A 16,094-nucleotide genomic window follows, 5' to 3' on the forward strand; every position below is an offset into this window, starting at 1 on the left:
TCCAAACCTTAACAAGAGGAAGGAAATCTGTGAAGTGATTCAGAAATGATAGCAGCATTCTATAGGCTGGAGCTACAGCAGTACTTCAGTGACCAGACATCAGAATATTTTTGGAAGGGATAAAGAAATTTACAATGTGCCAAATGCATCAAACTTTGGGGTGAATATGTGGAATAGCATGTAAGCTTTATGGCTCTAAGTCATTCCCTTCTTGGCCAGGCAGAGATCTTTTCAGCACCCCCTCATATGTTGGTTACGAAGCATTCCACATTTGTAGGAGGCAAATTCTCTACCCAGCCTGTTGATTTGAGCTGTTTTGGGGAGTTATGCCATTCAATCTATATTTTGTCATCTATTGTTCCTAAAATCAGACCAACAAAAATTAAGTGGACAGAAATAACCACAAAGATTAAGCATAAACAACCCAGTCACAGATTAACTACTAGGCTCTAGGGAAGTAATTACATGTACATTCTCCATCTATGAAAGAAGAGTTATAAACATCTTATACCTACTTAAGTGTTGTTGGTATCAATTTCATGGATGTTTCAGTATAGTGGGATGGTTGAGTATACTTTGTTAATAAATACGTAATGCGCTAACATAATGTAATATCGGGGGGAGGAGCCACGAGCGATGGTGTGAGCAGCTAAGATCGACCGCTCCTGAAAGCAAAGCCTAAAAAGCTAAAAAAATCTCTCCTAATGAGAAAAAAAACTGTGAGTAACTGCAAATAAATATATTGGAAAGGGAAGAGAGCAGATTGGAACTGTTTAATTAAAGTTTTAAAGGGAAGGAAGAGAAATAAACAGCAATCTTACATATGGCATAGCCGGCTAGAGGTTTGTCAGCCGAGCGGACGCTTGGATTGCTGGTAGATGTCTAAAAGCCAAAAGAAAAATAAGGAACTCAAACAAACAGTGATAAACTGGGGAAGAGAGTCTAAACAACACCCTTCCGATAAGGCTTATAGTCGTTTGCAAAGAATAAGTTCACAAGAGAAGCTTGGAACTTGTAATAAAGAAATGAAAAAGACAACGTCTATGGAGGCGGTGGGAAAAAATGGAGCTAGACCTAAAGAACATGGTGAAGTTCCGGGAACAGAGCCAAAACAAGAAGAAATAAAGATATGGTTAGAAAAAACTCTCATTGAAAACCAAAACAAAGGTTTTGAGACCATGAACAAGTTGATAATTAAAAATTATGCTATTTTAACAGAAACTATAACTAAGACAATTATGGGTGAAATGAACAAATCTTTTCAGATGATTACAAAAGAAATTGAACAAGTGGATAAAAAAGTGCAATTAATACAAAGTCAACAGAAAGATCAACAAAAAATAACTTTGGAACATTCAACCAGATTGGACCAGCTGGAAAGGAAAATTATTGACTTGCAGGATCGTAACAGAAGGAATAATATCCGCATTCGAGGCTTTCCTGAGTTGCCAAATGAAACATCCAGATCATTAAAAACAGAAATCCTTAAATGGCTACAAAGCATTGTCCCTCAGATGACTTGGGCAGAGGAGGAAGTGGAACGACTACACAGAGCATCAACAGTTAAAAGGGGCTTGACCCCTAGAGATGTAATCATGAAAACAAGTTTTTACAAGAAAGATCAGTTAATGAAAGAAATCAGGAAACTCTCAGGAGGACTGAAATATAGAACTACCACAATTGAAATTTACAATGATTTATGTCCAGAGACTATTAGTTGGAGAAGAAGCATTAAGCCTTGTATTGCAGTTCTGCAAAAAAATGGAATAAGATATAGTTGGGGCTATCCTGTATTTTTGAAATTTCAATGGAAAGGAAAGCAGCACAAGATTTTCTCCATGGAGCAAGGATTGCAGCTGTTGGAGCAATTGGATCTGGCCAAGCAAGGAGGAGAGAGCGACAAGGGTGCAGCTGGAGGAGCCAAGGAATGATAGAAAACAAGGACAAGGACGTTGACTTTTTTGCTATTCTATAATTTTCTCTTTTTCTTCTTTTTCTTCACTTTCTTCTTTTTTTTTAAAAGGACATGACAGGAGAGATTAATAATAAACAACCAGGAGGAAGAAATGGACCACACATCGGAGAGATGGCTTCTTTCTCCCCCCCCCCCCCCCTCCTGGAGAGCTAATAGAAGCCATGGGCGAGGTCTAAGACCTTGGGGATGGAGGAGGGGAAGAAGGGATAGGTGGGTTAAATGGGGAAGGGGGGGAGGGAGGGAGGGAGGGGGGAAATGTTTGTAGGGGTAGTGCACTGAAGAGCCTAGATAGAAGATGTAGAATAGCAACATGGATAACAAAATAAGGATAGCAACATTAAACGTGAAAGGACTGGGGTCTGTAATTAAAAGGAAAAGGATTGAATCATTAATGAAAAAACAGAAAGCGGATATTTTTTTTATTCAGGAAACGCACCAAGCGAAATCAGGATCATCGGAATTGAAGATGAACTGGGTTGCTACATATGAAAAAGCATATGGTACTTCTAAAGCAAGAGGAGTAGCAACCTTAATATCTAAGAAATGTGGGTTTGATATACTAAAAGTTAAGTCAGATGAAAAAGGAAGATTTGTATTGGTGCAAGGAACGATGGGGGGAGAAAAATACTTGTTGGTAAATGTGTATGCTCCAAATGAAAATCAAATGGAATTTTATGAAAAAGTATTTAAGGAAATGGAGGATATGCAGGGAGATTACACAATTATGGCAGGAGATTTCAATATGGTCATGGATAAGATTAAAGATAAATCAGACCCAACAATAAGGGACAGACTTAATAAGATTACACCTTTGAACAAGATAATGAATAGGAAAGAATTAAAAGATGTATGGAGATTGATTAAAGGAGATGAAAAGAACTATACTTACTATTCAGCGGTTCATAAAAATTATTCTAGGATAGATTTCATTTTTGTATCCAAAAATATGATGTCAAGGGTATTAAATAGTGAAATAGAAGGAATAAAAGTTACAGATCATGGAATAGCAAACATGGATTTCATAATTAAAAAAGATTATAGAGAAGCAAAAAGATGGAGGTTAGACACTAGCATACTTAATAATAAAGAAATAGTGAATAAAATAGAGGAAGAATGGCAGGTTATATGGGATATTAATAACAAAGAGATTTCTCAAGCTTTATTATGGGATACTATGAAAGCAGTGGCAAGAGGGATTTGTATTAGGGAAACATGCAAGGTAAGGAGACAAAAGGAAGATAGAAAAATCAAATTGGAAATGGAGTTTGAAAAATTAAATAAGGATTATATAAAGAATAGAAGTAAATATATATATATAAAACTGCAAGCGAAAAGAAAGGAATTAGAGAAGATAGAAATAGATCAGATCCACAAAAATTTGATATATTTACGGAGGGAGTTTTTTGAATATAGTAACAAAAATTCAAAAATGTTAGCAAGATTAACACAAAAAAAGAAAGAGAAAAATCTGATAGGGGTTATAAAGGACAAAACAGGGAAAAAATGTATGCTGATGAAAGAAAAGATAAAGATATTTGAAGAATACTACAAAGATTTATATACAGCAGGGGATAGTTCAATTGACAAAATTGAGGAATATATAGAGAAAAATTGGAGAACAAAGATAGAAGAAGAGGATAAAGAAATAATGGAACAACCAGTTTCGAAAAAAGAAACTGAAGAAGTGATAGATAAATTAAAAGGAGGGAAATCACCAGGAATGGATGGATTAGGACCAGAATATTATAAAACTTTTAAAAAGGTTTTAATACCTAAATTAGAAGTGTTATACAATAAAATTTTAAATGGAGAAAGGATCCCACCATCATGGGACCACTCAATGATAATATTGATTCCAAAACCGGATAAAGATTTGTCAGATCCAGGCTCATACAGACCTATATCCCTTATCAATCAGGATGCTAAAATATTAACAGCCATAATGGCAAAAAGAATGAATAAGTTTATATATAAATATATTCAAAATGATCAATGTGGATTTGTGCAAGGAAGACAAATGTCAAATTTAATAGGAAGAGTACTGAATAAAATAAATATAATAGAGAAAAGAAAGCAGAAAGCAGGAATAATGGCATTAGATATTTATAAAGCTTTTGATTGTGTGGAATGGCCAGCATTAAAAATAACGTTAAAGAAATTAGGTATGGGAGAAAAGTTTAGAGGATTGATAGATCAGTTATATTTAAATAATACAGCAGTAGTAACAATAAATGATGGAATAACAGAACAAATTTCAATTTCTAGAGGAACAAGGCAAGGATGCCCTCTTTCCCCGGTTTTATTTGCAATAATTATTGAAATATTAGCAAATATTATTAGGGAGGATAAAAATCTGGAAGGAATTGGGATGAGAAAATTGAATAAGATAAGTTTATTTGCAGATGATACTCTATTAACAATTAGAGACCCCTTGGAAAAAATGAATAATGTGAAAAACCATTTAAAGGAGTTTGGACAAATGACAGGACTAAGAGTCAATTGGAATAAATCAGAGCTAATGTTGTTCAATTATCCAAAAACGGAAGAACAGGAATTTGTAAAGGATGGAAAGATAGATATAAAGGTAAAAGATACAATTAAATATCTAGGAATAAAAATTACAAAAAATCTACACAAATTAGAGGATCAGAACTACAAAAAATTAAGAATAGAAATTAAAAGGAAATTAGAAGAATATAAAAATATAAAATTATCATGGTTCGGTAGAATCGCATTAATAAAAATGAAAATTCTGCCTAAGATTAATTTTTTGTTTAGGATGTTGCCAATACAAATATCAGAGGTTGAAATTAAAAATTGGCAAGTATTAGTGAATAACTATTGTAATGGGAATAAAAAAGCAAGGATTAATAAAAGATATTGGTATAAACCCCAAAAAGAAGGAGGTTTGGGTCTCCCAAATTTAAAATTGTACTATAATGCAAACCAAATCAGATATATTATAGATGGAATCATAGAGAAAGGGGAATTAGATTGGTTAGAGATGGAAACAACAGGAACAGAGGAAAAATTGGAAAATATATTTTTTAAAGAACTTACTATGAAAGAAATGAAGGAAATAGAAAACCCCTTTTTAAAGAATATATTAGAAATTTGGGAAAAAAATAAAGAAAAACTAATGCCAGCTATTTCACCTTTAACACCAGTTATAATGCTAAAAAATTTTCCAGTAAATTTAAAGGAAGAAGTAGGGAAATTAGTAAAAGGTCAAGAAATATATAGGATAAGAGAATGGATGAAGACTATGAGGGAGAAAGGGAAAATAAAGGAGAAATTGCAAGGATCAAAATTAACTTGGTATAATTGTATTCAATTGGAACAATGGATAAAGAAGTATGAAAAAAATATAGGAGAGATTAGAGAATACGCAAAATTTGAACAGTTGATTAGGCAAAGAGAAAGTATAGAGGCAAATGAAACTTTGAAAGGGGTCACAAGTGAAATATATAAATTATTATTAAAATATAATGAGAAAGAAGATTATTTAAAGACAACATGGGAGGATGATTTAGTACAAAAAATAAATAACCACGAATGGGGGAAAATTTGGAATCAACGCCATTTAAAATTTTATTCTATACGAATAAAAGAGAACTATTACAAAATAATTTGGAAATGGTATTTAACGCCTGTAAGGTTAAGTCATATAAATAAGAATTATTCAAGGTTATGTTGGAGAGGGTGTCAAGAGATAGGCACTTATATGCATATGTGGTGGGGTTGTAGAACCGTAAGGAAATTTTGGCAAATTGTATTTGAGGAGATAAAAGAAATAACAAAAAATGATTTAGAATTTAGTCCAAAGATAGCGTTATTATCTTTATATGATAAAATTAACTGCACCCAAGTTATAAAGGATCTAATTACAAATTTATTAACAGCGGCGAGATTAATGATAGCAAAAAAGTGGAAAGACCAGGGAGATTTACAAATACAAGATTGGTATAGAGAGATTTGGCAAATAGCAATTAATGATAAGTTAACTAGTGAAATTAAGTTAAGAAGAGGAATAATCAAGAGAAATGATTTCGAAGCAATATGGAAAACATTTGTACAAAAAGTTTTAGGAAAAGAAGGAGGTGTTTTACCACCAGAGGAAGAGTTACAATTCTGGAGATAGAGTAATAAGAAGACAGGCTCGGGTGATGGGGAGCACTTGGGGGAAGGGGGGAATTATGAAAAATATATGATGAAAAGAAATATGAATTAAAGTTAGATAAAGTAGTAAAGAATGGAATATAAAGGGATATATTATATGTATGGGGAATATAATGTAAAAGTCTTTTTTATATATTATTGTAAGGTGAATTTAATCAATATTTTATCAATTTATTATAATAACATGTATCAATTTCATTCTACCAATAAAATAATTAAAAAAAACATAATGTAATATCTGTCAACATTTTTAAGCTACTACTATTTATGAAAGAAAGCATGTACTTCTGATATTTCCTTTGGGTTGCTGGTACAACCCAAGTTATTTTTCAGACTGGGCAGGGCTGAAAGGCCCTCCTGTGTGAGATGATTCACATAACACTGGATGCAACCATAAGCATTTTTATTTTTTTAAACTTCCACTGTGCCTTTTATTCAATAAGCTAAATACTGTAGCTCTCCTCCTTTATCTTAGCAATGTTCTGTAATTCAAGTCAACCTGAGAGAGATTTACTGGTCCAAGTTCATGCAGAAAGTCCCATGGATTAGTGGGTTCTTAAACATGGATCTCCTAAGTCCTGACCACTACAACACTGCCTCTATATCATATATACACAGGTGAGAGCCTTTCAAGAATTAAAGCAGCAAAGGTTATTTTATACACATATTGCAACCCTTACCATGTTTGTTCCTTCAACAGCCTTTCTTTTTGATTTTTCAGCTCCTTCAATGCTTCTGCATGCCTTTTTTCTGCTCTTTTTCTCCTTTCCTCTGCTTGCCTTGCCAGTGCCTCCAAATCAGGCTCCTTTGAAACAAGACATAATAAGTTCAACTGTGCTAGCATAACTTAACTTTAAAAAAAAAAAAAGACCATGGTGTTTTAACCATCTTACATTTTATTGCATGATTTATACCCGTGCTTTCCTAGCCCCAAGCATGTTTTTAGTAATAGCCTTTTTAGCAATAGCCTTTATACTATAAAACAAACAAACAAACAAACAAACAAGCATAACAGCAAGGCAAATCTTTTCCTTTCCTTTCATAAAGATGTCACTGGCTAAAATTTAGAATGCAAGTCTAATTTTGTAAAGGAATTTTACAGGCCACAGGATCATACAGTGTGATACCATGAAAAAACATAAACGATGCCTTTCCAACAGAACTTTCTGTATCCTCATTCCTAATGAAGCAGGAGACACCAGCTCTTCAGCACAATTAATACATGGTTGCTGAAGGGATGGGCCAGGATCACCTCCACTTCTTGAACAGACCACCACAGAACTCTGGGTGAAAGCGATTACAGCTAGGGTTGCCATATTCTAGTCTTGCATATCTGGGCATCTAATTTGTGTATTATGCAAATTATTACAAACATGCATATTATTAATTTGCATTCAGATTATGCAAATTCAACACATTAATTATTGCATTTTTCCTACCATTATATTTCAATCTCAGTATCAGTACCAAGCTAAGAGCTCTTTTCTTCTTCTTTTTCCCCTCTACTTGGTTTGAAGAGAGGGAGGCTTCTAAGCAGTCCAAAGAGAGGAAAGGGGTTCAATAAGAATAAACTTTGCAAATCTCAGTGTCCCACTTCACTTCCTCCACCTTTTTATTTTTTCTGTTTTTAAAGGTTCTAGCTACTATTATAAATTTAAATGGCAGTTATTCATAATTAACCACCTTTTTAGATATACATCCCACTTATCCTAGAATTTAACACACTAGAAATATAAACAAATAAAGTAGCACAACTTCAGACCCAAACCTGAAATTCGCAGCATGACTGAAAACATTTCCATCGCTGCATGAGTATCTTCCATTAATCACGACTTGCTTTATTCACACCTTTATCATATGTTATATGTCTGAATATATAAATTAATCTAGAAAATATTTTTATACACATTTCTCTTTACATATACATGTCAAATTTCCCTTACCTGAAATGCTTGGGATCAGAATTGTTTTGGATTTCAGAGATTTGTTAATATTTGCATATACATATGTTTTTAATTGTAGTATTCTTTTAAACAGTAAGCTGCTCTTAGCCCCATTTTGGGGGGAAAGCTGGATATAAATGTAATAATAACAACAACAACAGTCTGATATCTTTGAGATGGAATCCAAGTCTAAACATTAAATTCATTTATGTTTTATATATACCTTATATACATAGCCTAAAAGTAACTTTATATGTAACATTTTTAATTATTTTGTGCATGAAACAAAATTTGTGTACACTGAAATATCAGAAAGCAAAGGTGTCACTATCTCAGCCACCTATGTGGACAATGCTGAATTTTAGAATATTTTGGATTTCAGAATTCTGGATGAGGGAGACTCAACCTGCATATTGATGTGATGAAACAGTAACACTTGTCATTGTTCTAATAGCGTATAATTATATACATTAATAAAAGCAGCAACCAATTATTATATTATTATTTCAGTAGCTCCAGATAACCTTGAATATTTGAGTAAGATTTCAAACATTTACCTACATTTTCTTTTGCCTGTCTATGCCCTTCTCCTACAGCTCTCAAGCTTGACAAATAAAGATTTTCCAAAGCTTTAATCTTCTCTTCTTGTGCCTTCTGCCACTCTGCTTTCAGCTTTTCCGCCAACTGATGCAGCTGCTCATCTCTCCGTTGTTTAACTTCTTGCCTTATCTGCGAAGCAATATTCCTCTCCTGCTCCCTAACCTGCAGGAAAAATGGTAGTTGTCAATGTTTTTATATTTTCAAGAAGACTGTATCCTGCTTTCCAACACTCTTTTACTTGAATCCATCATTGCCTAAACCCAGTTAAAATACATCTTGTGCATCATTTTATGTGACCATTCACTCCTTGAAATATTGCTACGGCGCCAATGAAATAGAACCATAGAATCATAGTTGGAAGAGACACAAGGGCCATCCAGTCCAACCCGCTGCCATGCAGGAAATCACAATCAAAGCACCCCCAATAAATTGCTATCCAGCCTCTGTTTAAAGACTTCCAAAGGAGACTTCAACACTCTCTGAGGGAGTGTGTTCCAGGGTCAAACAACTCTTACTGTCAGGAAGGTTTTCCCATTGTTGAGGTGGAATCTCTTTTGCTGTGGTTTGCATCCACTGATCCATGTCCTATCCTCTGGAGCAGCAGAAAACAAGTTTGTTCCAGGCTCAGTATGACATCCCTTCAAATATTTAAACAAGGCTATCATATCACCTCTTAACCTTCACAGATGCTAGATCACTTTGTAAATCATACTGTGGCACAAATGAGTGGCACTTCGGCAGAATTTCATGCAGTCTGAAGTACGCATTGAGCAGTTAAAAGGAAATGCCCCAAGTATAACCCTAATTGATCAGAATGATTAAATCAGCCTTCCAGGTATGTCTGCCAACATTAATTGCTCATAAATAATTTTTCTAGTTTGCTTAGCTACACATCTGTGTAAATCATTAAAGTGTGAAAGAAAGACAAACATGCAACAAGCAAGCCCAAATTTATATCATCCATACAATCCTGCCCTTCTCATTAATGACCATATGCTGGTCCATGCTAATTGGTTTCCTATTCCATTCAACAGTTTCCTGTTTCTTTTCTTTGTTCAAAGTTTATTACATTAAAAAAGAGAAAAAAATCAGTTTCCTATTTCTAACTGGAAGTCGGTGAGGTCTTTGATCCTGTGCAGCCAGTGTACTGCAAGCATCTCAGTAATTCAATGACCAAGGAGGTATCTGCCATCCATGCCAGCTCTGTACTTGGATAATGTGTATGAAGTACATGCATGAAAGCTTGCTTCTTGAACTCTGAGCGGATAAAACCATTCTTGTGTCTTGGCAACACAGTAGCCAAACAATCTTGAGCATTCCTCTCAACTTTGAATCTTAGAACAGAGACAGATCAACTGAAGGGATGATTCTGCTCCAGAACTGAGTCAGTCTAGCTCCAAGATAGGAAGAAAGGTTGAGGTTTTTCATACTTGTGAGAGAGTAACTGAACATTTGCCATGTCAAATGAAAATTTGGAAATCTGCTTATTCAACTGCCCAAAGAAAAGTCATTTCTGATAAAGCAATCATACCTGCTGTAGCCTTAATTTTCTTCTTCTTTCATGTTCTTCTTTCAAGAGCTGAGTTTCTTCATTAGGACTAAGTCTAAGTCTCCCAGCTCTGGCCACTTTCCTTTTCATCTTTGGATACCTTTAATATTCTGTGTTGCATTGGCAAAACAAGAGACAACAGAAATTCACTTTTTTCAATAAATCTCAGTAGCATTTAAACAATAAATTAACAGATGGACATAACACATTTACTATACATATATTTGTGTATAAGTCAAAAACTTTCTGGCACATCCTAAGTAGACTCATACATGGATCAATGCAGTCAAAAAGGTAGAGTGAGAACCTCTCTTGTCATGGAACCGCATTACTCCTCCCTTGCTCAAACTGGAGAAAGAAAGGCAGCCCTTGCTCTTTCCTTACCTTCCTTTTTGCCCTAACAGCAATGAGGGGGAGCTAGAAGAACAGCTGTAGCAGCCATTTTTAATAGGGGCTTACTGTATAAGGCTCTCTGTAGAGACTGTGGTGGCCATTTTTAATAGAGGCTTACTGTATTTAAGCCTCGTGAGGCTGGCAGTCTCTCTGCAGAGAGGCTTACGCATAAGCCCCTATTAAAAATGGCACCATAGTTGCCTGTTCAGGCTCCCTCATGGTGCTGCTGAATACTGCTCAGGTAGAAAAAGCAAGTACTGTATGGATGGAAGGAGGGTTGTCTTTCCTTTTCTGGTCTGGACAAGGGAAGTATAATGGGGTTGGAGCACTGCTCCCATGCCAAGAAGGGCTTCCCTCCTCTGCCTCTGCTCCTTGTCACTGACTTCACACTGGGTCCCTAGTAGAGGCAGGTTGCTTACCTTGCTCTCCTTCCTTTCTTCAGCCATATTCTCATTCTTTTTCCTCATTTATATTCCTTTCCCTATCTGTATTTGTATAAATGTACTGTAGATATTGTAAGCTCTTCCTAAATGTGTTGCCTCTATGTTATTTTAAAATAAGAGAAAACTGATTTGCTTGTTACATGCCCCTAAGTTTTACTTTCGATTTATCCATGGGTCATAGCAAAATCCATAATTTTGGCCCCAAAACGTGCCCTCGACCTATACAAGAGGTTTACTTATAGACAAACACAGTTTGCCCTTCTTATACACGGATTTTTTTATACATGGATTCAAGCATCCACGGTTTGAAAATGTTCAAAAAAAGTATAAATTTCAAATATCAAACCTTGATTTTCTATTTTTAATAAGGGACCCCATTTTGCTCTGCCATTGTATTTCATGGGACTTGAGCATCCACGGATTTTGTTATCTACGGGGGATCTTGGAACCAAACCCCAGCGGATAACAAGGTTCCACTGTATACAGTGGGCTCTTGCTAACCACTGAGATTTGGTCTGAAGACCTGCCATGGATACCAAAATCCATGGATGCTCAAGTCCATTAAGTATAATGGAATAGTAAAATGATGGCCCTTACAGAAAATGGCAAAATCGAGGTTTGCTATTTGAATTTATACTTTTTAAAAATATATTCAAGCCATGGATAGTCAAATCTGTGGATAGCTGAATTCATAGATACAGAGGGCTGATTGCACATGGTATTTTCTCAGCACCAAGAATGATGTGCCCGTCACAGAAATTTATCACATTGAATGCAGAGAAATTTCTCTTTCAAGTTTATACTTTTTTCTGTATGATACCTCTGTTAGCAGTGTTTCAGTCAGTTAGCTTCAACCCTGCACACAATGCCCTATATCTAACAGCATTTAGCAGCATCACAAGCCCTGTAAGAGCATCTTAAGGATAAACACAGTATTTGGGGCCTATGTTCCTTATAACCTCAGCACTCTGACTCAGAAACATCATTACTTCTCTGGATAAACTGCTACAGAATTTAATAATGCATTTTTGAAAACAGAAAGCACACTGGATAATTCAAAAGAGAAGAGCTTCTGAGGGGTTCACAAGGAACACAGTGGATGTGTTCTCATAAAGTGTAATTAACTAAACAAAACATCAAGATTTTGCTTATACATGTTTTATACACAAACAAATCAAAGTATGCTGCTTTGTAAAGTCTCTTCTGTGTTTTAAAGGAGAGAAAAACAGATCTTCACTTTAAAGGGACAAATACAACAAGCATTCTCCACAACACAATGTTTTCCTACTTCACTGCCCTCAAACACTGCATTTATTACAGCTCTAAAGCTACAAAAGTGCTTTTTGCCCTAACAGCAATGAGGGGGAGCTAGAAGAACAGCTGCAGCAGCTAGGGTTAGAAAGGGGCGGCCCCTTTCTCCTCCCCGCCGCCTCAGGGTGTCCTTGGGGCTTCAAGCCCCAAGGACACCCCTTTCCAGGCTGCAGGGAAGGGGCCTTTTGCTGCTTCCCCACGGCCTGGAAAGCGGCGGATCGGGGCCTCAGCGGCTGCTGCTCTGGCCACTAAGGCCCCGATCTGGCGGGGAAAGGGGCGGGTGCAGGCCGACGCTTTTCGGCGGTCTGTAACCCGCCTTTGATTCTATGGACCGTAACAAATTATGACTGACTAATAAATTAGGGACAGTTAGAACAAAAGATGAAGAACATCCCGAACCATATACTGTATCCCAGTGTCCCTAGTACTTTTTAAAATTGGCATCATAGATTGCTACTAAATGCGCTATTGTTGTGTGCCTTCATTGCTGAGGTCCAAAGCATGCTGCAGAAATAATCCAGTTTGAGACCACTTTAACTGCCCTGGCTCAATCCTAAGGAATGCTGGGAATTGTAGTATTGTGAGACATTTAGCCTTCTCTGTCAGAGAGCTCTGGTGTCACAGTAAACTACAATTCCTAGGATTCCCTAGCACTGAGCCAGGGCAGTTAAAATGGTCTCACACTGGATTACTTCTGCAGTGTGTTTTGGACTGGACTTATAGTAACCTTATTGCCATGGGATTCCCTTGACAAGATTTGTTCTGAGGGGGTTTGCTACTGCCTTACCCTGAGACTTGCCCAAAGTCACCTGGCAGGGTCCCATGACGGATGGGGGATTCGAACCCTGGTCTCCAAATAACAGAGTCCCACACTCAAACCATTGCTATGCCATGCTGCCCTGCATTCATTATCACAACGAGGATATATTTCCCATAGTATCACATTCCCTAGTCAAAATCATATTGAAGACATATTAAATTACAAATTAAATATAATCTTAAAATGAATTTTAAATACATATGAGTGATTTTACTTTTTTTATATACTAAGGAGATTTCATTACAATTGAATGTAAGTGGGTTTGGGAATGATTTAACTTTATAAATAATGAATGTAGTAATGTTTAATGAAATAAAAATAAATTGATTAAGCGTGCCGTGAGGCATTTAAGGCACTTTAATTTGTTAACAGTCAGAAATGTAATGCAAGTTTAAAAAGTTAAAAGTGAATTATTTCTAATGTTAGGTCTTCCTCATTAATGCCTGCCGTCAAGAAAGAAAGAAAGAAAGAAAGAAAGAAAGAAAACTCCAGACACTTGGCCAAGCTTGAAATTCTCAGCCACCCCCAACCAATTCCATTTTAATGAATTTTATAAATATTAAAAACATATAATAACCTCAGTTATTGAAAATTCATGGAAGTTTACATTTATTATTTAATTAATGTGACTAATATGATATTTACTAGGACAGAGATTGAAACTGCGTGGTCAGAAATGTTGCAGTGCAGTCCCCATCCTTGCCCCACTCATGCTGAGTTTTTAAATAATGGTTAAAGTAACTCTAATAATAATAATAATAGTAGTAGTAGTAGTAGTAGTAGTAATATTTTGATTTATATTTCCCACTTCTCCCAAGGATGGGAGCGGGATTACATCATTAAAAATACAACACTAATACAGATACAAACTATAAAATACTAATACTGAATTACAACTTTCCTATTAGTACCTTAAAATATCTAATTATCCAGAATCCTATAATCGTCATCAGGGTGAAGCATTTATCATGGTCTTACACAGAATCAGGTGGGTACACCTGCCGGAAGAGAGCCGTTGTAAGTGCCTTCTTAAAGGCCTCTAGGGCGGTAATAAGACGGATTTCCTCCAGTAGACTATTCCACAATTTAGGGGCTGTGGCAGTAAATGCTCTATGGGACATTGTAGTTAATCTAGTGTTACAGTATTCCAACGAATTCTTCACGGATGTTCTGAGTGTGTGGGGCGGATTATGTAGGGAGAGGCATTCCCACAAGTAACTCAGGCCCAAATCAGGTAGGGCTTTAAAGGTAAGGTGATGCACTTTTATACTTTAAAGGTGTTCTGGAAGGATCATACTCCAAACAGCCAAAAATCACATGTACATCCAAAGTTACCAGAGCACAACTTTGAAATGTGCCCCATATGCTCAGGTCCTCTGGGAAACATTTACACTCTTACCTCGGGATACGAATGCGCCGGGATACGAAATTTTCGGGTTACGAAAAAAAAAAAAAATATTTCCGGGTTACGAAGGTTATTCCGGGTTACGAATAACCTTTTGGTGCTTTTCGGCGCTATTTCGCACCAAATCGCGGCTTCTCTCCATTAGCGCCTATGGCTTTCTCGGCTTACGAAGACTTCCGGGTTACGAAAATGGCGGCGGAACGGATTAATTTCGTAACCCGAGGTAAGAGTGTACTTCAACTGGTCAGGACTAGACTGGCAACTGTTACCGAAAAGACTTCTTCATCAGCCACCCCTAGACTGTGGAATGACCTGTCGGGAGAGATTTGACAGCTAAGTATGCTGTCTGGATTTAGAACAGTATTAAAGACCTTTCTCTTCCAGCACGCCTGAAGGTAAAGGTATTCCCCTTTGACAAGGTTGTCATCTTCGACTGTAGGACCTCCCCGGTGCTCATCTCCATTACTAAGCTGAGGGAGCCAGTGTTATCAAATATGACTCTGTGGTCATATTGCCAGTATGGCTGCAAAGAACGCTGTTTAACTTCCCACCAAAGTGGCACCTATTTATCTACTTGCACTTTTACATCCTTTCAAACTGCTAGGTTGGCAGAAGCTAGGACTAGTGATGGGGACTCACTCCGTCATGCGGCGCTTGAGCCTCAATCATCAGAGTCAGGGTCTTAACCGCTGAGCCGCTGCATCCCTTTCCAGTCAATTTTAAACTATGAATTTTAAATTAAGATATTCATTTTCTGCTGGATGATTTTCATATGTTCTATGTTTATGAACTTTGACAGTGTTTTAATGGTTTTATGTGTTTTACCCTACTTTGGGGTGAGGCAGATAAGAAATAATAATAACAATAAAAATTTATGACAGGTAAACAAGGTAACAGGATTTTCACACTAAAACTGGCGCATGAGGGTGATGTGGAATGAGAGACAAGCATGCAGTCAGATGTTTATTCCTGGTTTAATAGGTCATGCATCTGAGGAAGTAGACTTAAATCTAACTTCTTTCTTTCAGTTAAGTCTCAAAGGCACTACAAAGTCTCTCTACATACTTAAGAGATCATGGTTTATGAATTCAGAAATGTATACCCAAATCAGCATAGTTCTTCAAGGAACAGGTAGAACAATTTTACTCTGTCAGATTTACTGAAAAGACATGAACAGCTACTCCTAAAAAAACCAAAGGTTTTTACCACTAAAAACAAACTGGGTTTGAATATATTACTCTGAATCCATACCTCAGATCTGCCCTCCTTTATTCCTGTGCTGATTCCTTCCCTGCTTTCCTTCCATAAAACCCCCATGGATCAAAACCCATTTTGCTGGATACTGATTTCCCTCAGATTACAGACTGCTGAATGGGGGACAGTGCTCCATGAGGGGAAAAATAGTTCAACAGCTCTGATTTCTCTTTAGGCAAGCAGTACTATATGCCAACAAAACACAGCAAAGTGTACTCTAGC

At 36.4% G+C, this 16,094-nt stretch overlaps 1 protein-coding gene across 5 annotated transcripts in view; it reads right to left on the reverse strand.

Moving 5' to 3' along the window:
* Window positions 1-16,094, reverse strand: part of CEP295 (centrosomal protein 295) — a 60,626-nt gene that overhangs the window by 42,061 nt on the left and 2,471 nt on the right. For 2 of the 5 annotated variants that reach the window (XM_089512843.1, XM_089512842.1), the window contains exons 2-4: window positions 10,229-10,356; window positions 8,659-8,859; window positions 6,835-6,959 (exon numbers count right to left, since the gene is read on the reverse strand). In XM_089512843.1, the coding sequence (XP_089368969.1) occupies window positions 6,835-6,959; window positions 8,659-8,859; window positions 10,229-10,336 (434 nt within the window). In that variant the 5' untranslated portion in view covers window positions 10,337-10,356. Of the gene's footprint in view, window positions 1-6,834; window positions 6,960-7,593; window positions 7,684-8,654; window positions 8,860-10,228; window positions 10,357-16,094 lie in introns of those variants that run through there. The other 3 variants (XM_089512846.1, XM_089512847.1, XM_089512845.1) reach the window with 3 other exon arrangements.

Source organism: Sceloporus occidentalis, unplaced genomic scaffold (genome assembly GCF_023333645.1).
Source record: "Sceloporus occidentalis isolate IW3139 unplaced genomic scaffold, rSceOcc1.0.p SCAF_2, whole genome shotgun sequence".
NCBI classification, from domain to species: domain Eukaryota; kingdom Metazoa; phylum Chordata; class Lepidosauria; order Squamata; family Phrynosomatidae; genus Sceloporus; species Sceloporus occidentalis.